At 40.8% G+C, this 27,587-nt stretch overlaps 1 protein-coding gene across 3 annotated transcripts in view; it reads right to left on the reverse strand.

Moving 5' to 3' along the window:
* Positions 1-1,359: 1,359 nt before the first annotated feature.
* Positions 1,360-27,587, reverse strand: part of LOC126295077 (transmembrane protein 98-like) — a 56,123-nt gene continuing 29,895 nt past the window's right edge. For all 3 annotated transcript variants that reach the window (XM_049987323.1, XM_049987325.1, XM_049987324.1), the window contains 3 exons: positions 21,379-21,682; positions 19,709-19,972; positions 1,360-10,381 (listed from right to left, as the gene is read on the reverse strand). In XM_049987323.1, the coding sequence (XP_049843280.1) occupies positions 10,283-10,381; positions 19,709-19,972; positions 21,379-21,682 (667 nt within the window). In that variant the 3' untranslated portion in view covers positions 1,360-10,282. The remainder of the gene's footprint in view (positions 10,382-19,708; positions 19,973-21,378; positions 21,683-27,587) is intronic.

The following is a 27,587-nucleotide window of genomic DNA, read 5'->3' on the forward strand; positions in this document are numbered from 1 at the left end:
CTGAAGAATTAGAAATGAAAAACTTATCTGTGAGATTGGTGCAGTGACTCTTGACACTGGATCAAAAATGCAAAAGAATGGACACATTGGAACAATGTTCAGCCTGTTTTTAGGTGAAACGAACAAGATTTTTTGCGCTGGTTTGTAACCACAAATGAAACTTGGGTGCAGTACTATACCCCAGAGACAAAACAACAGACAAAGTGTTGGAAACAAGCTGATTCCCTAGCACCAAAGAAAGCAAAGACAATTCCTTTGGTGGGAAAGTCCATGGCATCAGTATTCTGGGATGCGAAGGGGATTCTGTTTGTAGATTATCTCCCCACTCGGCAAAAAAATTACAAACTGCAACGAAAGATATGTGAAAAAAGGCCAGATTTAGCGAGGAAGAAAGTCATCTACCATCAAGGCAATGTGCGCCCACACACATGTGCCATCGCCTTGGCAATATTACACCAACTAAGGTATGATTTGTTGCCACACCCGCCTTATACACCTGATATGGCTCCGTCAAGACTGCCATCTCTTCCCAAAACTGAAAATTTTTCTTAGTGGGTGAAGATTCACTTCAAATGAAGAATTGATAGCCGGAGTTGACAACTAGTTTGCAGGCCTGGAGGAAACTCATTTTTGAAATGGGATCAAGGCACTGGAATGTCATTGAACCAAGTGCATTAATCTACAAGGAGACTACCTTGAAAAATAAAAAAGTTTCAGTGATGTAAGCATTTTTTTCTATTCCATTCTGAGAACTTCTCAAACCACCCTCGTATTATGACTTTTTGTAAGGAGGAGGATCACTTTCACTGTAGCAAACCAGACAGCATTCAGAACATGCACAATTTTGGTGCTGAAACGTAAAATGAAGCAATTATTTGCGACAAGCGCGTCTCCATACACTGTGAATGCTGAAGCAGACTCACTCGATGTGAGTTGTTGAACAACAATGTGAAAATGAAGTAACTTGCAGAAAGGAACTTTACAAGTAATGCATGCTGGCATGTATGAAGAACATGAGGCTTACAGGGATGACTTGTGCAAACTGAGCAATTGACGCAGAAAGCTGACATTAGTCAACTTTTGGAGCACCTACCAAAAGGGATGAGGTCACCTAGCCAATATGGCTCCATTTATCTTTTCTTTATCAGGACAGCTGTAAAAAATAGTCTTTCATCTGAAATCTGTGTGGCGTGAGAAATAATACCTTATATTTGAGCGACAGCCGTCTGGAGATATTTTAATTCACGCAGTTTATTTAAACATCCTATTAAACAAGCAATGGCTAATAGAGATGACATCAGTCCAAAAATCGCAGTCTCCAAACTGTTTGTACAGGGGAAGTTACTTTGTACAACAGAATTATTGTTTGATGTATACGGTGGAGCTTTATTGTCTTTCATTACACTGATAGGTATTCAAGAAACCTTCCAACTTTAACACAGATCATACACATTTTTATCTCTGAAAATAATTTCCATTTGTTGAATACATTACGTCCTGTATCTTGCTACTATGATCAATAATATAGGTAAGTTGCATACAGTTACACAACAGTAACATGAATAAAATACAGACATGTAGCCAAGGTTACATTCCAATGTCAACATCTCACTACATATATTGTGATAATATATAATATAATATATAATATATATAATAATACTTATTATAATAATAATAAGTTACAATATGTTAGTATAATACAGGTTACATATAATAATAATAATAATAATAATAATAATAATAACAACAACAATTATACAATGCAAATACAACAGTAATGCCGATAAATGTGCAACTCATGCAAATAAAAAATCTGTGTGGATAAAGAAATTTTGTTTTGTTATTTGGTAATACTACAAATATGTAAATACATCATTTTCATTAAATGCACAGTAGTGGATTGTTCAAAATAAAAATTTAAAATACATATTGGCTCTCTAAATGCATCACACTTGTTGTACAAGAAGGTGAGTGCCGTCAACTCGACATTAACATGGGGTGTGATAGGTAACAGAGTCGGCACAATTTCACCTTGTCGAGCGTGTGTAAAAAATTTTTGGAACAATTTTATAGTCAGTTGACATACGGCGATGTTTATTGTGTGTTTGAGGAAGACCAAGGGGAAAACAGAAAGAATAACCGTTACACAAAAAATGAGAATAGCGACATTCTATATATACTGCTTGATGCGAGTCAAAAGCAGCAACTGTGTAGACCCACATGTTGCAAGAACAATGAGGGAGCATCTGCAGCATGCAGAAGCAGAGGGCAATAATAATACAAAATGCAATGCATACAAACTTAAAACTGGATATGTAAAAGAAACTTCCTTTTATATTTAATAATACTAATAATATTTAAGTACATACGCCATTTTCATTAAATCCACAAGAGTGGGTTTTATAAAACAAGATTTTAAAATACATGCTGCCTCCCAAATGTACCTGGACTGCCGAGCGTACTATAGGGGAAGGCTGGTCTCTCAGCTCAACTTTGTGCCATGTGGCACAACAGGCAATAGCAACGGCACAACTCTTCCAGTTTCACCTCTTTAAGTGTGTGTAGAAAATTTAGGGACAATTGTAATATCTGTGGACATATGGTGATGCATATCATGTGTTAGTGGAAGAGCAAAGGAAGACATAAAGAAACACCACTCAAACAAGTGAAACTGGTTGCATTCTACCCATATCATTCGATGTGAGTCAGAAGCTGGAACTGTATACAGCCATGTCAGAAGAGGGAAGGGGGACAACTGAAGCACGTCGAAGCAGAGGGCAAGGTCAAAGTATCCAACCTCCCTCTCCCTCTCTGCATACCATTCAGAAGCAGAGAGAGAGAGAGAGAGAGAGAGAGAGAGAGAGAGAGAGAGAGAGAGAGAGAGAGAGCATAAGTGTGCCCTCAATAAATGGGGGAAGACAGTACCTCCAAAATGTGGCTGTGGAGCCGAAAACAAACAACCCAATGTAAAGTGGAAGAACTTCCAGACTGAATTATGAGAGTCACTGAATTTCTTGCAGTGACTGATGAGGCAGTGGAGTCTAGCTGTTGCTCGAGTGTTAAATTGTAACTAAGTTCAATAGGTAATAGGTACATGTCCATAAAAACTATGTTAGCTTTATCGCTGTACCAATATAACAATGGCAAGCAATGAAGACCTCATAACTCCATCTGTATGTGAAAATCTTGAGATTCCAGTAACTCCACTGTCAAACAGAGATTTGAAAGAACATGGATTTTTTTAATCTGCCAACATCAAGATTTCTACTACAGTATATAGCTACACATGTGCTAACATTGTCGGCATTACTTTATATGATTTTTAATAAATCTTTTTTCTTTCTCCAGTAAAATTTGACAAAATGGAGTTATGAGGTTTTCATTGCCTATCATTAATATTTTTATTTAATGTTCATTATATGACAAATTACAGATGGAAAATTCCAAGACTTAATCCTCTGTTGTGTCAGAGGATGTTTCACACATTATCCCTAGCAGCATATGTGAACTGACTAAGTCAGTCATTTGCAAGGTGGAAGAAAGGCAAGGGTGTACGTGCTACAGTAGGACTGCAGCTAAGAAAGGACTACAGCATTCAAAGCAATCTTCATCTTGATGACAGTTTCAGTACATATAAAAGGGACAATCAGTAATGAAAGAGACAAACTGATTAAAAATCAAACAGTTCATGGGATGAGTTTTGTACATTAATAATTTTAGGTTGGTATCACTGGGCCGAGCTAAGAATAGTTCATGGACAAAAACTTGTTTATTTATAACCTCAATATTGCGTTTAATGATGGTGCGTCTTCTTGAAGAATCCACAGTTGTTGATCAACATTCAGTGATCGATTTTTTGCTTTCCGAAGGTGAAAATCTGGCTAAAATCTTTTCTTGGATGATTTTACAGTACAATGAATGTTGTACAAACTATGGATATACTTATAAAAGTGCGGAGCAGTTAAAAAATGATTTAACCTCAATGACTGATGAGCAACATCCTGGCTGGTCAGTTGAAGTATCAACCACTTCACTCGAAAGTTGCATTGATGACATGATTCGAGAAGACCAAAGTATTAGAGTTGAACATATAGCAAAGACAGTTGCAGTAAGTGTTGGCACGGTTCATAACTTTGTCAGAAACAAGCTCAATTGCAGCAAAACAAGTGCAAGGTGGGTCCCAAAAGAGTTAACACCACAACACAAGGAAACAAGACTCAAAGTGTGTACAGACTCGATAGAAAGCTATGGAAGGGCAGGTGACCCCTTTTCTAAACGGGATTTTTAATGTGTGGTGAAACTTGGGTTCACTCGAGGAGGTATTATGTTGGAAAAAGTTCAGCAACAATGATGTTGTCAAAACATTTGTGGAATGTGGCTCAAACAACAAGACAAAGACTTCTTTACATAAAACTAGTTCATTGCCAGGACTAGCGAATTAATATTGGTGGGGATTATGTTGAGAAGTACTAAAAGTCTTATTTTGGTAAAATATATAGCTTTTTCTTTTTATACCAATTTGGCTCTTTAATTATTTAATTCCCTTGTATCTGAGTTAATACAAAATCCTTTTTTGTTTTGGTGGTCGTGTAGCTATGATGTGGGTATGAATTTTTTTACAGACTGATTATGAAACAGCATAGTTAATATTGTGCAAACACCTGAAATATTTGTGACCGTAGACTCATCCAGCATATACTATTGGTGAAAAGTTCTCAGGTTTCCAGCAAGTGGCAGTGTTAAATTATCACGACATTTCGAAGAATGTCATACTTGTCATCTACTAGCTCCTAGGGTTACAAACTTCTACACGGAACACTTTGAGGAGATGGCCCTCCAAAGTACCTACCAAAACCCGAGCACTACTTCTGATATGTTGACAATGTTTTTGTGGTGTGGGATCATGGCAAGTTGCAATCTCTATGGAAAAAGAGGAGAATGGTTGTCTCCCTTTCTTGATCAACAGGAAGGCAGACGGTACACTAGGTCATGGAGCATATAAGAAGATGACCCATGCAGACCTTTACCCATACACAACAGTGTTACCATTCAGCATAATGGAAGATTGTACTGACCACAGTGGTACATAGAATGCAGGTCATGCGTGATAAACGAAGGCAGTATTTCACAAATACGCGTTCAGAGTAGCACAGATTAGTAGGGCAGTTGATAAAAGATGCAGCAAACTGGGAAGAGGAGAAAGAAGACAAGATAATCACTTTACTTCGTTACTTGGGGGCCTCTCTCGGTGTAACCTAAAAACTGTCTTATGACCACTGCGTAAGATGAAAGAGTGCTTCGGCTCTGTGAAAGACCCAATATAGTTGAAATGTGCCTGGGATGTACAAGATCTCTTGTGAATGAGGCCTCCAATAACACATTGGACAAACACTCTGTACCTTGTTTCAAAATATTATTTGGAACACCAACATCATGTAAATAGCAATTAGTTATCTGAACATTTATTATTGTGTGTTTAGCAGTATTTTAAAGAATGGTTTGTTTAATGTTGAGTGCACAAGTTTGTCATGAAGTGGTCCAGTGATTATCTATGGATGTAGTATGTAGCAGGAAACAGCTGCCAGGAGAAGTCGCGATAGTACTGTCAAGAACATCCCTGCATGTTATTCTATTGAAATAATATTAATTTTGTAATTAAATACGTAGAGTCTGCATTGAGACTAAAGTATTAACTAACTGTACATGAAGTTTGATTTTGGAAGTGGTCTGCAATTGTATGCTAACATGATTTCATTGACTCAAATAAATCTGCTGGAGAGAAAAAGTTATTGGAAACATATGAACTGGAATAGTTATTTAACCTTACTGGAAACATCTGAATTGGAATACTCATTTGATCTCTTAATTTCCCGTACAGACATTAAAATATTTGAGATTTACAGTATGTGGAATTTTCGTAACGTAATGACAACAGTCAGTGCAATAGCATCTACGGCAAAGGTAAATTCTGACTGGAGTGATTCCCAATGTGATTTTGATGTTATCAGTTTTTCAAGTTACAAAAAATCTTTATGTTCTCTTCCAACTGGTATAAACAAGCTGCATCAGAATAAATGTTAAGAGGAATATACACATTCAAATTATACTATATATCAAGAGAAAGGCAAAAGACTTTTCAGTGAATTGTGGTATTGCTATTGGCGAAATGGTCATCAGCTTAAAAGAAATCTATATATAGAGCCTCTTCAACTGCAACATAATGAAAATTCACTACCTAATTTAGTGGCAACACTACAAGGCCTGTATTACTAGTTTACAAAGAAAAATAAGTAATAGCAAAGTACACCCCACAGGAAGGCCACACTTTTGACTTAGCATTGTAAGGGAATCTGTAGAAATAAGGATTCAAGAGAATCCAGGCAATACAAATGAATGGTACCAACATAGTTTGGCGCAGAATAATGCGTTAGCGACAATATGACAAGAACTTGCTCAGCACACAAGACATATTCAGAATGCCAAAGAGGGCACACCACTAGTGTAAATATTCTGACATCTGCATATCTCAACACCTTGGCAGAAGATGGTGATTATGGTACTCTCTGAAATGTTGTGCTATTTTAACACTGTCTCGCGGGTGGAAACCTGAGACTTTTTCTTTATCTGAAATATTGTAAGTTACAAGAAACTTAGCATCTTTCCAAGATATTCCTCGTGAGGCAAGTAGACACGAAACACCGAAACATGTGCCCTATGTAGAGGGGGAATCCTTCAGTGAAGTACACTGAGGAAGCAGCCAATTCTCATTTGTGAGACATTGCAGGACATACTGACGTAGAGATGGTTTAAATCTGACAGTTTCATCAGTCAGGCAGATTTAAACTTCTATGATCTGAGAACACCATGTAATCTCACTGTACACTTTAAAAAAACACCTCAAGCCTTTACTCAAAGTTGATGGCATCCGACTCTGACGTACTCTGTTCAAATAAGGGTGATGAAACTTATTTTCATCATCAGTATTCAAACAGGAAGGAGGGAAGAGGCAGTCACATTCAGTTCCTGACCACCACATCACATGCTGCACTGCCCGAAGAGCAAGGCCGCTGAACTACACATGCACTCGTTACACTTGCCTGCACCAAAGAGTAAATTTGAAACAATACAAGAGACTCACACTCCACAAGAAAACACTTCACTGTCCACGAAAAAGGAAACGCTTCCCAACTGGATGGCTGAATGACACCAATGACACCTCTCAGGCCTCTGTGCTGGCAATGCCCTCAGGCTTCACAGAGAAACTGGAGAGGAGCTACTTGCTACTTGTACAACTCTGCTGCGAACTACCAATTAATCTTTGAAGCTATTTGATCATTTCTGCCCATTTTGCTATGGAGATTTTTGTATATGCGAAGAAAAACAACATTTGTATTAAGGATAGAATGTCTCAGTTTTAGTATTGTACAATTTGACACTGCCATGCTTACTGTGAAGCCAGCACGAATGCTGCAATATGGAGGCATCACCTGCCCGCCCGCTGACTAGTTGCCCGTGTGCCACCGGCTAACCTGCTCTCGAATTACTGTATGTTTCCCACCTGGGAACAGGCACTGCATTCTTTTTGCAATGACAATAATTTTGAATCTATGCTCAAAACTTCAAACTGCTATATTGTTTCAGACACAGAACTGAAAAACTGTATGGTGATTCGCAGCTTCCTAGCAACAGACGAATACTACAATTTTATACCACAGCCTAATGTACTCCACAAAAATACACAGCTCTCAAACAGCATGATACATAATTCATTATTATTAAAGTACGTAAAGTATGTGAAAAATACTCTAAAATATACATATATTTCTACAAATATTTAATTACATCATTTACAAAACAAAGGAATGCCTCCTGCAGTCTTTTTGAAGAGATTAGGAAACTGACAAGACCATTTTATTATAAACCATTGCACATACAGGGAACCACATACAATTCCCTTCATCCTAAAGATACATCTGCTGTTTACATTAAGTAATTTTCAAATTACTAGCAGAGAGATGGACAGAAAATGGGCAGAATATGCATTTTCGTCTCCCAACAATGCAAATTGTTGCGCACATTATCTCTTGTTAATCAAGGTACTTTTTTATTACACAACTTTTGCAACACACCCAAACAGTGAACAGTTTGTGTGTAAGTAACCAGGCACTGGCCATAAATATTAGTTACATAGATGGGGTCTTCCGTCTTTGAAGGAAGCACACAATTATGTCTCTCTAAAAAATCACACGAACACTCTAGAATATTTGGATAGTGGTCCAACTGGCAACAGAAGGCCAGGGTATCACGTAGAGGCCTCCATAAACTCTTACTAATCTGTCTTTCCATGTTACAAACTCTTTCAGTTTGCTCTTACAATATATACCATTTCATTCGCTACCCCTTCATTTCATCATCATTATTATTAATAACATATGGCCACTAGTGCCAAGGGCTGAAACAGAGGTGATTTAATACATTTACCTACATATGGAGCAATTTATGTCATCAACAACTGATTTCTATTTTTTTTAAATGTACTGGAAAAGAGATCTGAGTTCTATAATAGCCTGTGAAGAGTAAACAGCATCCACTGCCTTCAGAACTAATTCTAATATGAATAAAATACACATTCTGCAGGCAGTAAAAAAATAATCACTGCTCGTTAGTCCTCATCCAGCCCTCTCCACGGCAAAGTCAAAGAACATTCCAAAGGTAAACTGATTGTGGACAACAGTGCACAGCTTACAGTAAAGTGTCTATAAAAATAAAATCTGCCATAAAATGTAACCCAATCAATTAATTTTCAACAAAGAAAAATGAAGACAGTTAATCGTAAACAGATATCCAACATTTGCATATCATACATTTATTAAAGAATTAAATATGCAGCAATTGTTTCCATTCCACATGTGTGACAGCAAGTAAATGTAGTTCACATTTCAATCATCCTCCAAATGGATAAACAATAGCAGACAATTCATTTTTGACAACACACAGGCTGCCACACATTTTCTTCCTTATTCACCATTTGAACACGAAAAAATTACAAAGTTGACTCCCCCACAGTAAATGTTTCAAATGTCCTCTTTCCACTGAATGTTGTGCATATATCAATATTATTCACTGTCTGTGGCCTTCTGAACCAGTACACTGCATGAGCAATCTTTTAAATCTAAATAACTATGCTAATGGAAGACGGTGGATCAATTAGTTAAGTAAGTACATGACACTACACCACACCTTCACCGACCCAAACACTGCCTGCCGACAGAAGAGTATGCCTGTGCCACCTGACAGCAGAACCATGCAAAACCTCCATCCCACTCTCGCCACCAGGCACTGATGTACAAAACGTAACAAGGTTATACCCTAACTACACCAGTTTCTCAGTTTTATCTCCCATATGCAGAAATAATTACATCATCTATGTGTTTTATATCAACATCTCCAACAACAACATTAAATTAGTACAAGCAATATGTAACCCCCTCCCCCCCTATCTTCCCAGAAATACATATGAAATGCTAAAATCTAAGAAACAGATTCTGAAAATAGGTTTATGCTTAGATATATTATCAAAAGAGTTGATATATACAAAACAGTATACATATAGCAAAAATACGACTGTTACATTGAAACAGTCTGATGATTAAGTGGTGTAAGTAATATATTTAAATTTTGTTTTTGTATTTAACAAAATTTAACATGTAAATGTACAATCAACATCAGATTAAAAAGTAATTAATTACTGTGATTCTGGGTGTTTAGAAGTACTGTAGGGATAAAAAAAAGTCTTAGAGTCTAAACACGAAACATGATTCCATATAAGAGTTTTGTGGAGGTGAAAGTAGGAAATGAAAACTTTTAAAGTACATTTCATTTCAGGAAGCCACTGTAGTCAGGATTACAGATTAAACAGAGTGTACAAAATATATAGTCATACAAATATATTGTTTATATATCAAATATGGGCAAGTTAAGTATCTATGCCTCATTTTCATTTTCTGCTACAGACAGTCTCAGAGATTCTTCACTCAAAAGGAGCTCTAAATAAATTCTGTCTCAATAAAACTGTAGAACCTGCAAAACACAGTCAGAGCTCTTCACTAGGCGCTAGAGTTGTAGGCCTATTCAATTTTGTGCAGCAGTGAGAGAGTGCGCCGAGATTCTGTTTTTGGGCAAGGGTCTGGATAAAACAGCCCCTACCTTATGTGGAGTGTGCACAGAAAAAGGATATTTTGGGGAAAAGAGAGAACGCTGTAGAGCTGGTGAAGCAGCCCTACAGAGGGGTGGTGGACGGTGATGCCGACGGGCCCGTGCCCATCACACTCTGTATGCGAACTGCGGCCTCCTGGGAAAGCGCCGCCTCGCGTAGCACCTGGAAAAAACACGTGTGGCAGGACTGAGTGCAACAGGGTCACAGCTCAGAACAGCGGAGTCACAACTGACAAGTTTTAAACTTGGCAATGAAGATAAAATAATTTGTTATTTACCCACAAAAAGCAAGATTTTGAAGAAACATTTGGGAGCTAAAGTGAAATCAATTCCTGTTGAGTGCAGTATCTGCCTTAATAGCTTACAGTGAAAAATATATGCAGAATATACAGGGTGCATGGCAACATGACTTTCTGATATCAAAACACAATAAAATACATTTTATGAATTGAGGGGGTAACATAACACTTTGCTTAAAATTTCTGGGCTGATAGGCCGTGGTAGAAGTATAAAACTCTCCCCTGACGTTTCGTCTCCAACCGCAGCAGACATCCTCGAAGGTACAGCAGCGAATAGTTCACTGCAACACCTCCGAGGACGTCTCCCGCCGTCCTCGGAGGTACAGAAGCGAACAGTTCGCTGCTATACCTCCGAGGACGTCTCGCACAGTCCTTGGAGGTACGGCAGCAAACAGTTCACTGCTGTACCTCCGAGGACGTCTCGCACAGTCCTTGGAGGTACGGCAGCGAACAGTTCGCTGCTGTTCCTTGGAGGTACGACAGCGAAAAGTTCGCTGCTGTACCTCCGAGGACGTCTCGCACAGTCCTTGGAGGTACGGCAGCGAACAGTTCGCTGCTGTACCTCCGAGGACGTCTCGCACAGTCCTTGGAGGTACGGCAGCGAACAGTTCGCTGCTGTACCTCCGAGGACGTCTCGCACAGTCCTTGGAGGTACAGCAGCGAACAGTTTGCTGCTGTACCTCCGAGGATGTCTCCTGCAGTCGGAGACAAAACCTCAGGTGAGAGTTTTATACTTCGACCACGGCCTATCGGCCTAGAAGTTTTAACTGACAATACTGACTGTCAAAGCCAACATTTGATAACACTTTGGGTGAAGTGATGTGTTATTCCCTCCATCCCTCTAACCAACAAAGGAAAGTTGTGACTGTGGACAAGCATTTTGTTATTTTAGTAATTAAGTGTTTCTTTTGGGCCACATACTGTGCAGGAAATTTTGCTTCTTTTGTGCATGCCAAGAGAGTGAAATGGATGCAGCATATCTGCAAGGCAGGGCTGATGGGCATCTGGATTGCTGCTCATCACACATTTGGGAGCTTAAGGGAAATCAATTCCTGTTCAGTGCAGTATTTGCCTTAATAGCTTACAATGAAAAATATATGCACAATATACAGGATGCATGGCAACATGACTTTCTGATATCAAAACAGTATAAAACTCTCTCCTGACGTTTCCTCTCCAACTGCGGGAGACATCCTCGGAGGTACAGTAGCGAACAGTTCGCTTCTGGGCTAATAGACCGTGGTCAAAGTATAAAACTCTCCCCTGACATTTCGTCTCCGACTGCGGGAGAGATCCTCGGAGTTACAGCGGCGAACAGTTCGCTGCTGTATCTCCGAGGATGTCTCCTGCAGTCAGAGACAAAACGTCAGGTGAGAGTTTTATACTTCGACCATGGCCTATTGGCCTAGAAGTTTTAACTGACAATACTGATTGTGAAGGCCTACATTTGATAACACTTTGGGTGAAGTGATGTGTTATTCCCTCCATCTCTCTAACCAACAAAGGAAAGTTGTGACTGTGAACAAGCATTTTGTTATTTTAGTAATTAAGGTGTTTCTATTGGGCCACATACTGTGCAAGAAATTTTGTTTCTTTTGTGCATGCCAAGAGAGTGAAAATGGATGCAGCATATCCACCAGGCAGGGCTGATGGGCATCTGGATTCCTGCACCCAGAGACAGCTGCTCATCACAAAAATGCCACCCCACCTCGGAGATGCACTACAAACTACAGAACCTCGACATGCACAACAATGGTCGTGACGTCATTCATATAGGGAGACTCGTAGGAGACAGGCCGAGCTAAACAACAGAGGCAAATATGTACTGTGAGCTTCATTAAAGCTTTGCTGTCGTAAAATCTAACATGAAATGTAATAAAGTAGGTGAAATACATATGCGATAAAGAAGTAGCACGTGAATTTATTTTGTAGTGACTACTGTACGAGCTTTTCAGCTGGGATGGACTTGGCATCTTCGAGAATGGAGTTGCTGCCTTAAGACAGAGCAACATGATCCAATCAAACAGTTAATGCAGATAATTAATGGTGATCACAAACACTCGAGGCCACTTCATACGACACCTGAACAACGGTAGGTGCATTACTTTCCAGAATCAGAAGTTTTGATTTTTTTTAATAATACAGGTATGAATCTAATGGTTTGTTTTATAATTTTGAAAATCTATCAGATAGGTGGTGCCCCCATTGGCCAGGTGTGGCTACATAACTTCCTTGTTTGACACAGGCACCATTCAGGCAGTTGTAGCAGGGCGGGAGCAGTCTCATTTGACAGATGACAGGGTTGTCCTCTTGCAGGTCAGTCACCATCACACACTGGAACAGTAAGAAGTGTGCATTTGCCACTGAGGTCTATTTTTCGAATGGACAATCTGTGATCGCAATGAAGTGCACCTTTCGAAATCACCTCAATGTAACCCTGTCAGCCCATGTCCCAAACTGGAAATCAATTATTACACGGGTTACTACATTCGAGTATGGCAAGACGAAGAACTGCGGTCCCTCGTCTTGTTGGATCATGTGGGAACACTGAGGCAGCGAGCTCCAATCTTGCAATCCTCACAGTGTTCTGCATGCAGACGTGCATACATGCATCTGCCCCCGGACTTTCCTATCACTCACTGAGCTGAATTCCTCACGCTGCTCTTCATTACCATCCGTACAGGTTGGCGATTATGAAGGAACTCTCCAAATGTGTCTTCAGTTCTTGGAAGAATGAATGTGAGGCACTTCTCAAAAATGTTCATGAGGATGCTTCTCATGCTGGAGTTGGCAGTCGTGTGTGTGTGTGTGTGTGTGTGTGTGTGTGTGTGTGTGTATGTGGGGGGGGGGGGGGGGCACATGCGTGCGTGTGCGCTGAAAGCTATAAGTGAGTGTCTTAATTGTGCCTGTCTGCGACTTGATGTGGCTTCTTTGCAGTAAACAGCAATGTCTTTTCCTACGTTGTTGATATTCCTACCTAAAGTTTCCACTGTTTGGTTAAATGAAGGAGAATATGTTAAGAGATGGTTCAGACTACATAAACACTATGGAAGAGGTGAAAAATGAATTCGTAGTTCCACCAATTACTAGATCAAAATTTTACAATTCAAAGAACAACAAAATGACTGAAACAGATAACATTCCTGCTGACTTACTGATGAATGCTGGAGATCAGGTGAACTGTACAAATTTGTGTCTTCCAGGTTTGTAATCTTTGATGATGACTGAAAAACACATTTACATCATACTTCTATAGCATATGACCAATCCTGTCAGAAATGCTACCTGTGTATCGCAAATAGGCTGTAGACTTTGGTGGATTAAATTAGTAGGTGACCTCGCATACAGAGATGGAGGTTTTTGGTTAAATTCTGCAAGCAATCCTGCTCCTTCCTTGGACAACCAACAGAGGGACAGAGTTAATGTAACCTCACTCATTGGTTATTTATATTTTCAACTGATAACTTCTGACTCTGGTCATCTCTTGTTGTGTGGAGGTACTAACACCTACTCTGTGTGTGTGTGTGTGTGTGTGTGTGTGTGTGTGTGTGTGTGTGTGTGTGTGTGTGTGTGGGCGCACACAATCTTTTCCACATGTGATCTGCATATCACGGCTTGCTTTAAATTTCCTTGCACAGTGTTGAAAATGACAGGGTATGCAGTAGTCAAAATACTGGCGATTATTGAATTATGTTCTATATATCATGCGAAACTTAACACGTAACTGCACTGCTTTGCAGATGTGGAAAGCAAAGTTGAAACTTTTGTTTCCTTGCTGTCCTTGAAGTTGAACACTGGAAACTGCCTTGCAGATGGGCAGTGTTGCTTTATGAGGGTAACTGAAAAGAATCTGCCACTAAAAAGTGCTACAGAGCCCACAATGTAGCCAGATGTGTTGTTATGTGTAACAATGTCGGTCTGATATACAATGCTTTCTTCTGATGGTAACTGTTAATCACAGCAAGTAAGAACACGTAAAAGTAAGAAAAATATTTAGCACTTTTATAGCCCTTGGAGAGTGTGCAGTTCAGCTCATATTTCTGCTACTAATGTACAATTACTACAGGAATCAATTCTGTTTGCGAATGTGCACAAGCGCAATGCTTCCTTCTAGTTTCTCGTGGTAGTTAAAGAGCTGTAATGGAGCCATTCTCGTATTTTGAAAATGGTCAATGTAAAGTGATGTCTTATGAAGAACTTACAGCCCTAGAATATCTGTCTGACAGTGAAGATGGGTTGGATTTTGTCAATCTGGATGATGATCTTTTTATAACTGTAAATGATCTGAAATCTGCAGAAATCTGCAGAAAGTCAAAGCAAGCCTGACACTATTATGATGAGAATATGTAATTCAAATAATTATTTGGAGGATGATGAACTTCTTGTTGACATCCTGGTAGTACAAGCTTCTGAAACACGACCAAATATACAGAAAAATTGAACAATTTGGAAAATGCAAAGTGCTTCAATTGTAAAATGACTATTTTAGATTAAAAGGGAACACCACACTGCCCCAATCAATGCTAGAGTTCTCTAAATCATATCAGTTTTTTAATTTTTACTGACAAATTAAAGGAAAAACTGCAGATGAAGCTAATCTTTACAGCAGATTAGATAATATACTAAATATTAGATCATTTGGAAACATTGTTATTTGCCTTGTATGCAGAATTCCAAGAGACCAGAATTCTACAAGATCCATTTTGACAGAAATTATACCTCTATTGATCTAGTTGTATACCTGTTCAAGATAAAGATTCTGTATGAAGGAATGAACCAAAGTAATGGAAGACGAAACTATAAATTTCAACATTAACAAGAGTTGAAGAAAGATACTTGGGTATTCTGAGTAATACATTAATACCATTGACAAACTGGACATTTCCTCTGTTTAGAATAGAGACAACAGCATTATCTGATTCCTGTCTACTTTTGTCAGTAAGCTGTAAAAAATCTGAAGGGAAAAGTTTGACTAAAAGAAGAGAGACTGCAGAATGGTACCATGTCCTATTTATTAGATAGCAACATTGGCAGATACCAGAGAAATGGTAATTGCAATAAGTTCATGGATTCTCAACAGAAGGATACTTACTGAGGAAAGAGCAGCAGCATTGCTAATGAACCTGAAGAACTGAACTGACTCAAACATTCTGCCAGATTGGCCCAAGAGCAAAAAAATGAGGTAGACCAGCTAACACAGATCAATAGAGACCAACAGGCTTACATATAAGGAATCATCATTACTTGCAAAGGATGTAAGGTCAGATGCCTTTAATGATTGAACAGTGTGGAATGACAACAAAACAATGTGCAAATGCCCAAACTGCAAATGCTATACCACAGTGAGAAGTGTAAAGTAAACTTATGTTCAAATAAAGACAAAAACTACTTTCCTACTCTCCATAGTACACTATGTGATCAAAAGTATCCAGACACCCTCCAAAACATACGTTTTCATATTAGGTACATTGTGCTGCCACCTACTGCCAGGTACTCCATATAAGCGACCTCAATAGTCATTAGACATCGTGAGAGAGCAGAATGGGGCACTCCGTGGAACTCATGGACTTCGAACGTGGTCAGGTGACTGGGTGTCACTTGTGTCATACATCTGTATGTGAGATTTCTAAACTCCTAAACATCCCTAGGTCCAACATTTCTGATGTGATAGTGAAGTGGAAATGTGAAGGTACACATACAGCACAAAAGCGTACAGACCAATCTGGTCTGATGACTGACAGAGACCGCCGACAGTTGAAGAGGGTTGTAATGTGTAATAGGCAGACATCTATCCAGATCATCACACAGAAATTTGCAAACTGCATCAGGATCCACTGAAAGTACTATGACAGTTAAGCGGGAGGTGAGAAAACTTGGATTTCATGGTCGAGCGGGTGCTCACAAGCCACACACCACGCCAGTAAATGCCAAACGATGCCTCGTTTGGTGTAAGAAGCATAAACATTGGACAATTGAACGGTGGAAAAATGTTGTGTGAAATGACAAATCACGGTACACAATATGGCGATCCGATGGCAGGGTGTGGGTATGGCAAATGCCTGGTGAACGTCATCTGCCAGCATGTGTAGTGCCAACAGTAAAACTCCGAGGCGGTCGTGTAATGGTGTGATCATACTTTCGATGGAGGGGCTTGCACCCCTTGTTGTTTTGTGGCAATATCAAAGCACAGGCCTACATTGATGTTTTAAGCATCGTCTTGCTTCCCACTATTGAAGAGCCATTCGGGGATGGAGATTGCATCTTTCAATGTGATTGAGCACCTGTTCATAATGCACGGCCTATGGCTAAGTGGTTACAGGACAATAGCATCCCTGTAATGGACTGGCCTGCACAGAGTCCTGACCTGAATCCTATAGAATACCTTTGGAATGTTTTGGAATGCCGACTTTGTGCGAGACCTCACTGACTGACATGAATACCTCTCCTCAGTGCAGCACTCTGCGAAGAATGGGCTGCTATTCCCCAAGAAACCTTCCAGCACCCGACTGAAGCTGTCATCAAGGCTAAGGATGGGCCAACATCATTATGAATTCCAGCATTTCCGATGGAGGGCGCCACAAACTTGTAAGTCATTTTCAGCCAGGTGTCCAGATAATTTTGATCAGATAGTGTAGACAAATGGAAAAACTAGTTGAAGCCGACCGCGGGGAAGATAAGTTTGGATTCTGTAGCAATGTTGGAATGCGTGAGGTAATACTACAATTTATCTTAGAAGACAGAGTAAGGAAAGGCAAACCCATGTTTCTAGCATTTATAGACTTGGAGAAAGCTTTTGGCAATGTTGATTGGAATACTCTCTTTCAAAATTCTAAAGGTGGCAGTGGTCAAATACAGGGTGCAAAAGGCTATTCACAATTTTGTACAGGAACCAGATGGCAGTTATAGGTGTCGAGGGGAATGAAAGGGAAGCAGTGGTAGGAAAGGGAGTGAGACAGGGTTGCAGCCTATCCCCGATGTTATTCAAACTGTACACCGTGCAAGCAGTAAAGGAAACAAAAGAAAAATTTGGAGTAAGAATTAAAATCTATGGAGAAAAATAAAAACTTTGAGGTTTGCTGATGACATTGTAACTCTGTCAGACACCAAAGGATCTGGAAAAGTAATTGGACGGAATGGACAGTGTCTTGAAAGGAGGATATAAGATTAACATCAACAAAAGCAAAATGTGGATAATGGAATGTAGTTGAATTAAATTGGGTAATGCTGAGGGAATTAGACTAGGAAATGAGACACTTGAAGTAGTAAAGGAGTTTTGCTATTTGGGGAGCAAAATAACTGATGATGGTTGAAGTAGAGAGGATATAAAATGTAGACTGGCAATGGCAAGGAAAGCCTTTCTGAAGAAGAGAAATTTGTTAACATCGAGTACAGGTTTAGGTGTCAGGAAATCATTTCTGAAAGTATTTGTATGGAGTGTAGCCATGTATGGAAGTGAAACATGGACAATAAATAGTTTGGACAAGAAGAGAATAGAAGCTTTCGAAATGTCGTGCTACAGAAGAATGCTGAAGATTAGATGGGTAGATCACATAACTAATGGGGAGGTATTGAATAGGACTCAGGAGAAGAGCAGTTTGTGGCACAACTTGACTAGAAGAAGGGATAGGTTAGTAGGGCATATTCTGAGACATCAAGGGATCACCAATTTAGTACTGGAGGGCAGCATGGAGGGTAAAAATGGTAGAGGGAGACCAAGAGATGATACACTAAGCAGATTCAGAAGGATGTAGGTTGCAGTAGCTACTTGGAAATGAGGAAGCTTACACAGGATAGAGTAGCTTGGAGAGATGCATCAAACCAGTCTCTGAATTGAAGTCTGGCCCCCCTTAGCTCAGTGGTCAGTGCAGCAGAATGCCATCCTAAGGGGCTTGGGTTCGATTCCCAGCTGGGGCAGGAGATTTTGCCCGCTTAGGTCAGGTGACTGGGTGTTACTTGTGTCATACATCTGTATGTGAGATTTCCAAACTCACAAACATCCCTAGGTCCACCATTTACGATGTGATAGTGAAGTGGAAACATGAAGGGACACATACAGCTCAAAAGCGTACAGGCCAACCTCGTCTGTTGACTGACAGACAGCTAACTGTTGAAGAGGGTAGTAATGTGTAATAGGCAGACATCGATCCAGACCATCACACAGGAATTCCAAACTGCACCAGGACTCACCGCAAGTACTGTGACAGTTAAGCAAAGTGTTGTGTTGTCCTCATCATTTCATCCCCATCTCTGACGCGCAAGTCGCCCAATGTGGTGTCAAATGCAGTAAGTACTTGCTCTTGACGGCTGAACTTCCCCGAATGGGGGACTCCTGGCAAATAATGCCATGTGCTCATTTCGATTTCTGGACTGAAGACCACAACACAAACATTACTGGCGTTTAAAACTTTACCATTCCTGAGATGACAAATTGATAAAATGTTTTTACCAAATTATTAGTGAAAAAACTAAAAAAAGACAACCTGTATACCCCAGACCAAACAAATACCAAAAAATACCAGTTATTCAGAACTAAAATGCAGATGTTGGGTAAATGGAACTAAAATACAGAAGTCAGGCAAATGAGTCACCTGATTTTGATGGAATGCCAACTCAATTTTACAAAGAGTGTTCTATGGCACTGGCCCCTTATTTAGTTCATATTTATCATGAATCTCTCACCCAGCACAAAGTCTCAAGTGACTGGAAAGAAGGGCAGGTGACTCCTGTATATAAGAAGAGTAAAAGAACAGACCTGCAAAATTACAGACCAGTATCCCTACTTCGATTTTCTGCAGAATCTTTGAACATATTCTCAGTTTTAATATAATAAACTTTTTTGAGACTTAATGTGCATCAATCGGTGTGGTTTTAGAAAGCATAGCTGGTGCGGAACACAGCTTTCCCTTTACTCACAAGATATACTGTGAACTATGGACGAGGGGCAGCTGTTCTTGATTCGAATTCTGGAACATTTACTTTGTCTTCTGTAGTGAAGGCATTTTGGAATGCCGTGTTTAGTAACTCTGCTTTGGTAGCACTGTCGCTGATAGTGTTTCCATTGCTATCGCACAGAGAAGCACTGACTGTTCCCCACTGCTAGCATACTAAACATATGTCCAGTTATACTGTGGCAGCCACTGCGCTCCCGCAGCTGCCCCCAGTACAGGCCTACACCTCTCCCCACTACTCACCAGGAGGTGCAGGTCGATGTCGGCCAACGCCTGCGCCAGCCAGCTGGGCGTTGCCGTCCCGCCCGTAGTTACTCCGCCCCCGGCCGCCGCCTTCCTCTTGCGCCGCCCCGGCACCCCCGCACTGCCACCCGCTGTCACCAGCAGCGCCAGGTGCGTTACCACAAGGGCGAGTGCCGCCGCGCGCGCCTCCAGCAGGCGTGCGTCGATCGGCGGGTAAACGGCACGCACCACGTCGTCCACCCGCGGAGAGATACGACGAGCCACCTGCCAGCAGAAGCTGTGTACTAAACACCGGCAAACTGACAGATTAAATCGCATGGAACAGTTGAGAAATGCCACAATTACCACGTCTAACAACAGAAATACCAGGATGGGCATGTGCTATCCACCATCCTCCCCATCCCTCACATAGCGGTATTTTCCTGCCACACAAACCTATATAATATTGTCGTCCTTCTCATTCCAGCCCTGCTCCCAACCCCTTGCTTCCTTGTTCAAATCCCTGTAATAGACCAAGATGAATACCTGTCCCATACATCCTCTCACCGCCACCTACTCTAGTCCGGTCATGAGCGTCACATATCTCTAAGGGCTCTTTAATTTTTTTTAAATGTGGCATCTATTCTTCTATAGACATGGATTTTTCCTCTGACCATTTCAGACTTTCTGTCAATGTAATCTTTTTGATGTGCGTAGACCTTTCCTCCTCCTTTATTACATTATTAAAGTGTATTTTCTTTGTGTTGACCTGAGGGCCCCCATTTTTAATATTCATTTGTTAATTAAGGGGTGATATATCATCTTCATCCTATGTCAAAATTAATTGGCCATTAGCAAATTCTAGTAAATACATTTTCTTACACTGTGACTGGCAGCATTCCTGCTGCAATCTCTTTTGTAAGCTGAAATGTATGTGGGAGGAAGTTAAATACATATAGTGAAAGGCAACCACTCGTGCACAGCGGATTGGTGCATGATGCACAGAAATGTATTACAGAAAGCAGTATTTACACTAGCTTTTGAGCTCTTGCTCTTGCTCTTTTTCTAGTAGAAGTAAAAACATTCTCACACACTCGGACACCCAAATATGCACTCCTGCAATAGCAGCAAAACTGATTATTTAAAGGAGGTGCCTGAGCAGATGGTGGTACGAAGGGGGGTAGTGGAAGTAAGGAGAGTCAGGTAGCCTTCCTGGCTGAGTGGCTTGGAGGATAGCTTTGTAACCCCCCCCCCCCCCCCCCCCACCACCAACCTCTTTTGACACACAACTTTTGATCCATGGCAACAATGGGTTTACGATTATCTCACATGGTTAAGTAATTTTATTTTTTACAACACGATGTATCCTGTATAAGAATATTAATTTAGCAACTGTTGTGCATTTTCTTCTTTTCATAAAAGAGGTGTGTGTGTGTGTGTGTGTGTGTGTGTGTGTGTGTGTGTGTGTGTGTGTGTGTGTGTGTGTGCCTCATTGAACACTGAATGAATATGGCCAATTATATTACTGTATGTATGCTATACACACTATTTACAGTAAACAAAGGAGTTAATTTATAGCAGAAGTCAAACTTCAGACACGGCCCTATTTTTTTTACTCTAGCATCTAACTGCCATCACAGAGTGCGGCACAACATTTGCGCTCCACTCTGTGTCCCGACCCAGATACACACCTCCACGATGTCGTGGGCGGCCACGACACTGCCGGCCCCCTTCTTGGAGGCACTCGTGCCGACACGGCCCTGCTCGGCGGCGAGGCGTGTGAGCCGCTCGGTGAGGGCGTGGCAGGCCTTGAGCACGGCCAGCCCGTGGGCCGCCAGGTCACCCGCCCCCGCACCCACACCCGCCGCCGCCTCCCCCAGGATGCGCTCCGCGTCGGGGCTCAGCACCACCTCGCCCAGTTCCACTTCCCCGATGCCGCCGCTGCCCCCGCCGTCGGTGATGAGCAGATCCACGTCTCGCAGCTTCTCTCCTTTCCTGAATACGTAAAAATGTTAACGTCAACTTAAAACTGTGAGAAGAGAAAAAGATTTCTGCAATTTATAGCAGTATATTGCAATACTGTAACTCTACACGAGACAGAAAGTGCCAGTAAAGTAAAGTGGCACGGTTGGTTGAGTGACTCGTAGGTTTAGGCTGAGTAGCCTGGTCAGGAAGGCTTTTCTTCCGCTGCGCACAATGGCCTCTTTCTTTGTGAGTGTGTGAGAATTGTGTATTTGTTGAGTGTACAAGGGGGGACTCAAAAATAACTGGAATTTCTTTCTAGAAAGAATATACTTAATTGTTTTCAATAAGAACCTTAATCTCCTTCGAAGTACACTTGTCCAAACGTTCATTCCAGTGTTCGAAGCACCTTTTAAATTTGTCCTCTTTGATACCTGCTAGCACTTTCATGACACTGCGTTTTAAGTCTTCCATATCCATAAAACACTTCCCTCTCAAGTCTCTTTTCATCCTCGGGAATAGGACGAAGTCCGAGGGTGCTAAATCCAGCGAATAGGGCACGTACGTCTTCGTTGACTCCAAAAACTGGCGAACGCTGAGAGCCGAGTGCGCGGGAGCGTTGTCGTGATGCAGGAACCACACGCCAGAATCCCACAAAGCCGGACATTTTCGCAACAAACTTCTGCGAAGCCGTTTCATAACCTCCAAATAGAATTGCTGGTATACTGTCTGGTTTTTTTTTTTTTTTGGGGAGGGGGAAAAAAAAAAAAAAAAAAAAAAAAAAAAAAAAAAAAAAAAAAAAAAAACAGATTAACATCGTTCTCACATGCAATTTCACTTGTCGAGCCTTTTTTGGTCGAGATGAGCCAGGTGACTTCCATTGGGATGACTGTTGTTTAATTTCTGGATCGTATCCATAGCACCATCACTCATCACCTGTAATGATTTTGTCGAAAAACTGTGGCTCATCTTTGAATGCATCCTTCATTTCGAGACAGGCTTGAACGTGACGATCCCTTTGATCTCCGGTAAGAAGCTTCGGCACGAATTTTGCAGCCACTCTTCACATCCCCAAATCGATGGTCAAGATGCGCTGAATTGAGCTCCAGGGCAACCCGGACAAGTTCTTGAGTCGGTCAATTTTCCTGTGCCGATCTTCACTGATGAGATCACGGATTTTGTTGATGTCTTCGCTTCGAGCAACTGAAGGTCGACCGGAACGGGGCTGATCTTCAACCACCATTTCTCCCTTTTTAAGCCCAGAAAACCATTCGTACACTTGTGTTTTACTAAGAGCACGCTCTTTGTAGGCTCTGAATCATCGCAACAGTTTCTGCTGCGTTCTTGCCGAGCAAGAAACAAAACTTCACTGCCGCACGTTGTTCGTAAGAACTAGTCATTTCCTCATGTTAAGTCTGTACTGTACACACACTCAAAGAACTGCCAAATAAACCGCACTTCCCAGTGGTGGGTGACACTGTGTGGTAGAATGACTCAGCAGAGCTCTTTCTACAACCTTCTGGTGGCGCAACCTGCTACAACTACTGCATGATGTGCAGCATTACGATTCCAGTTACTTTTGGGTCCCCCCTCGTAGGTGAGTGTAATGGTGCGTGTGAAGTGTGGTATGTTTGTGTTGTATGATGATGATGATGATGATGATGATGATGATAAGGTAGAGTGTGAAAGCAGGTGCTGACACACAGCCTACTCCTCTTGAATAGCACCGAGGAGACCAACTGTAGGGAAGCAATCACTTATCGGTTTGTCTAGTGGGGCACGTGAGGTACTGATTTTTCTTCATTGCTCAGCCCAGGGCAAGACGGCAATGCCGTGGACAGAGCGAACAACGAGATTGTATATTAAACTTCTGTGAAATTAAATGTTTGAATATTGTTACAAAACTTGATCATATTATGTAAAAACGAAACTGTTGTCAAAGGTTTTGAACTTCAACGTGATTCAATCATCAGTTAATTAAAAAATCAAGTTTTTTCAAATTTTTTAAAGTACATAATTTTAAACTTATAAAGTTATACTTTTGGAATTAGGTTAAGTTGGTTATAAAAACATTGGGTAGAGCTACCTCTTTTACTTTTGAATTATTAAATAATAACCAATTTTTGTGCCAAAAAATGTGAAAATGCATTAGATTAACTTACTTTACTATAGAAGATGCAAAGCAAAAATGACAGCACCGTATTTGACATATGACAGCACTATATTTGATATAAGTAATAAGGAAACTCTGCCAAGCCTCAGTATACTCCATTTGAAAATTTCTGAAGGTTAAATTTTAAAGTTATTGGGCTCAAAATTTTATGTGATGTAAACAGAGCATGGTTTTACTTTGAGAAAAATTGGTATCATTATAGGCCTTCAACGAACGATATCAACAATTTTGTAGTTAAAAAGGATGCGAGTTGGGCAGTGCTGCCAATGCTAGAAGCAGTTTTGGAGTGAGTGTGTTACTTGACTGTCAGTCATAGGGAAAATATGCTCTGCTACAGAATGTAGCACCATTCTGTCTGTGACAGTCTGCCTAAGCCTCGGATGGTGTTAATGATGACTGACATTGGTTTTTTGAATGAATGGGATGTCGTGTATATATTGTGAAAGTGTGTAACAGTGAACCTAATTGGATTAATGATATACTGGCAAATCCATATTTCATGTTTGATGTTCCGTTTCGGGTGGAGCCTGTTATATTATAAAAAAACTGTGTGGCAAGTGTCTGGGATTATTCTTCAGTTCTACAGTGAGCAATTACCTACATTATCAACAAAGAGTAGAAATTGGCTCTGAACTGTGTCAAGTACTGAGAACCAAAGGCCATCTTTAATGAGTTTTAAAACTATTACTCGTGCATGTGAACTGTTGTCAGAATACACTGCTCAGTTAAGCGACAGTAGACTTTTATTTATCTCATGGTTCCTGATTCCTCTGCACGATTCATAGAGAGTTAGAACATTTTACTTCAGTTTAGGTAGGCTGTATAGTGGACCCGTGGACAGGAGATTATCGGACAACACATTCTCCATTGAATCTGACAATTCGCACAAATAGTTTTCATACCCTCTTAAAAGGCTGTGGTACCCAAAAACTGAACAAGACTATCAAATGTTTCAGTGTTCAAAGCCAAAGAATTGACCACATTATTAAACCCATCGCTCTACATGCCGAGCTTAACAGTGCCATCTAAAAGGTTACTATCAACAACTTCACTATCAAGAAGTTTGGAATTTAATGCAGGACACTGATGACAATAATGCTGAGTAGAGAGTAACCACCACCACTGCTCCATTGCCAGCAAAATAATGGCAGCGAAAAATTCATCCATCGCTATGATTCAAACCAGCTTACCTCCAAGATTACTGCCACCACACAGGTGTGCGATAGTGATCTCAGTTACAGAAGCAGGTAGTAATGACTGCCGATGAGGTAGGTATTGGAATAGGTATTGGAGAAGGTGGTTGTTGCTGTCACTGAAGGTTTTCAAAATTTATGCTGAGAAACTAACAGAAAAAATTAAGGATAATTTTGTTGCGACAGCCTTGACAAACTTCTCAAGAGAAATAAGTTCCTGCATATTTATAAATAAAACGTGAAAACAGAATAGAAATGACTAATAGCCAATGCAAGACAATTGTTTCAACAAAAAGCAAGGAGTATAAGAGGAGGAGGAAGAGGAGGAGGAGGAATAAATATGATTAAGTACAAAGATGATCGAGCAAAGAGAAGCTTCCTGGCAGACTAAAACTGTGCGCATGATCAGAACTCAAACCCAGGACCTTTGCCTTCTGTGGATAAGTGCTCTACCAACTGAGGTACCCGAGCACGACTCACGATCTGTCTTCATAGCTTTACTTCCACCAGTACCTCATCTCCTATCCTCCAAACTTGCAAATTAGAGTACTTGCACACAAAAGAGAGAGGTCCTGGGTTTGAGTCCCAGTCTGATGCAAATATTTACTCTGTCAAGAAATTTCATATCAGTACATAGACTGATGCAGAGTGAAAATTTCATTCTGGATGACAGAGAGGATTGTAAAATTGAGAAAAGCATGTAGAATGAGGAAAATATAGGGAAAACCAAAGTGATGTGACTAAGAAAACATGGATACTACACCAAAACATAATTTGAAGGAGAGACTCTGTAAAAAAAATCATAAGTACCTAGGAAGTTTGATGACAGAAAGTGGAAGCTGTGTGAAGGAAGTAAGAAGTAGAATATTATTGGTAAAACAGCTGTTACACTGATAGCAGATGGATGGGATGTTTGAAAAGTAGACAATAAAATAATGAATGCAAGGCCATGATTCAGCAGCTTCATCCAGTACTAGGGAATGACAATGTCTCCCATGTCATTAAGAAGTGACACTACAATTGTTTTGTCAGAGAAGTGTGTCATATCACACACACACACACACACACACACACACACACACATACACACACACAGACAGACAGACAGACAGACAGAGAGAGAGAGAGAGAGAGAATTCATGCAAAACAATTTTTGTATTTGAGGTGTTGTAAAAGCAAAATAAGGAAAGAGATTGGTACAGTGAAAATGAATGAAACAAGTAGAATGGAATGGCCTTTGCATGGTAACAGAGTACTCAAAAAGGACAGGGAGGCATTCAGGAAAGCTGAACAAGAGCAGACCTAGGGGCACACAAAGCTCACCCAACACAGTCCTCTGTATGTGATCCATCACAAAATTCAAAGCAACAAACCACGAATATCAAGCAAAGTTTGTGACTGGATTGAGAATTTCTTGGTAATGAGGACCTACCAAGTTTTCTTAAGATGTAGAATTGCCGACAGAAGAAGAGGTAACTGAGTGTATCCCTGCAAATTACGTTGAATCCCTCTGGAAGACAATATTAGGAAAAGGGTAGACTGATACTCGCCACAAAGATTACCTGTTTAGTTGGAGTCGAACACAATGAAAAGATTGCTACACATTATAGTTTTGGGCCAAAGCCTTCTTCTGCAAAGACGACACACAAGAAAGCACCCCTCACACAAACATGACCACTACCACCAGCATCTCCGACTGGAAGGCAACTGCTACATGAATGGCATTAGCAGATTGCTATTGATGCGACAGTCGGAGCTGGTGGTGGTAGAGGTCATGTGTGCACGAGATGTGCTTGCTTGTGACCGGGTACACTTTCAATTATTTATTGCACAAGAACTGAACACTGTACAAATGTAATACATATTGCATTTTGAAGAGAAACTCTGGAAGTTTTTTTTTTACAAACATTCGATATGTGAACCTAGAGTGACCCGGCAGACGTCAATACGGTAATCAAATTCTTGTGTATACCCATCCCAGCACTTGCCATACCCATCCCAGCACGGCATCGTCAACTGTGGCAGTCGCTTCCTGTTTTCTCTCCTGGAGCTGCGCCACATCATGAGGTAGAGGCTGTACATACACCAGGTCTTTATGTGGTCCCACAGAAAAAGGGCACACGGAGTGAGATCTGGTGATCGGGGAGGCCATTTCATGAAACAGCTGCCCCCTTCTGTAGCACGGCCGATTCATCGATGCGGCAGCTCCGCGTTCGGGCATCCATGAAATTCACAATGAAAATGGGGTGGAGCCCTGTCCTGCGGAAAGATGAACTGAGAGTCGCATCAGCCATTGGGCCACTGTGTCCAAGTAGGAATATCTAATGACGGTGCCCTCGGTGAAGAAGAATGGCCCATACAGTTTTCGGCGCGACAAAGCACAAAAAAACATCCACCTTGGGGGGAGGATCACGCTCAAATTCGATGCATTTGTGTGGATGGTTTGTACCCCAGTTCGACAGTTATGCCTGTTCACTGTCCCATTAGTGTGAAAAGTGGCTTCGTCGATACAAATTAATCGATCAACACTACCATCGCCATCCTGATTCAATAGTTGCAACTGCGAACAAAA

Source organism: Schistocerca gregaria, chromosome 11, assembly GCF_023897955.1.
Source record: "Schistocerca gregaria isolate iqSchGreg1 chromosome 11, iqSchGreg1.2, whole genome shotgun sequence".
NCBI classification, from domain to species: Eukaryota; Metazoa; Arthropoda; class Insecta; order Orthoptera; family Acrididae; genus Schistocerca; species Schistocerca gregaria.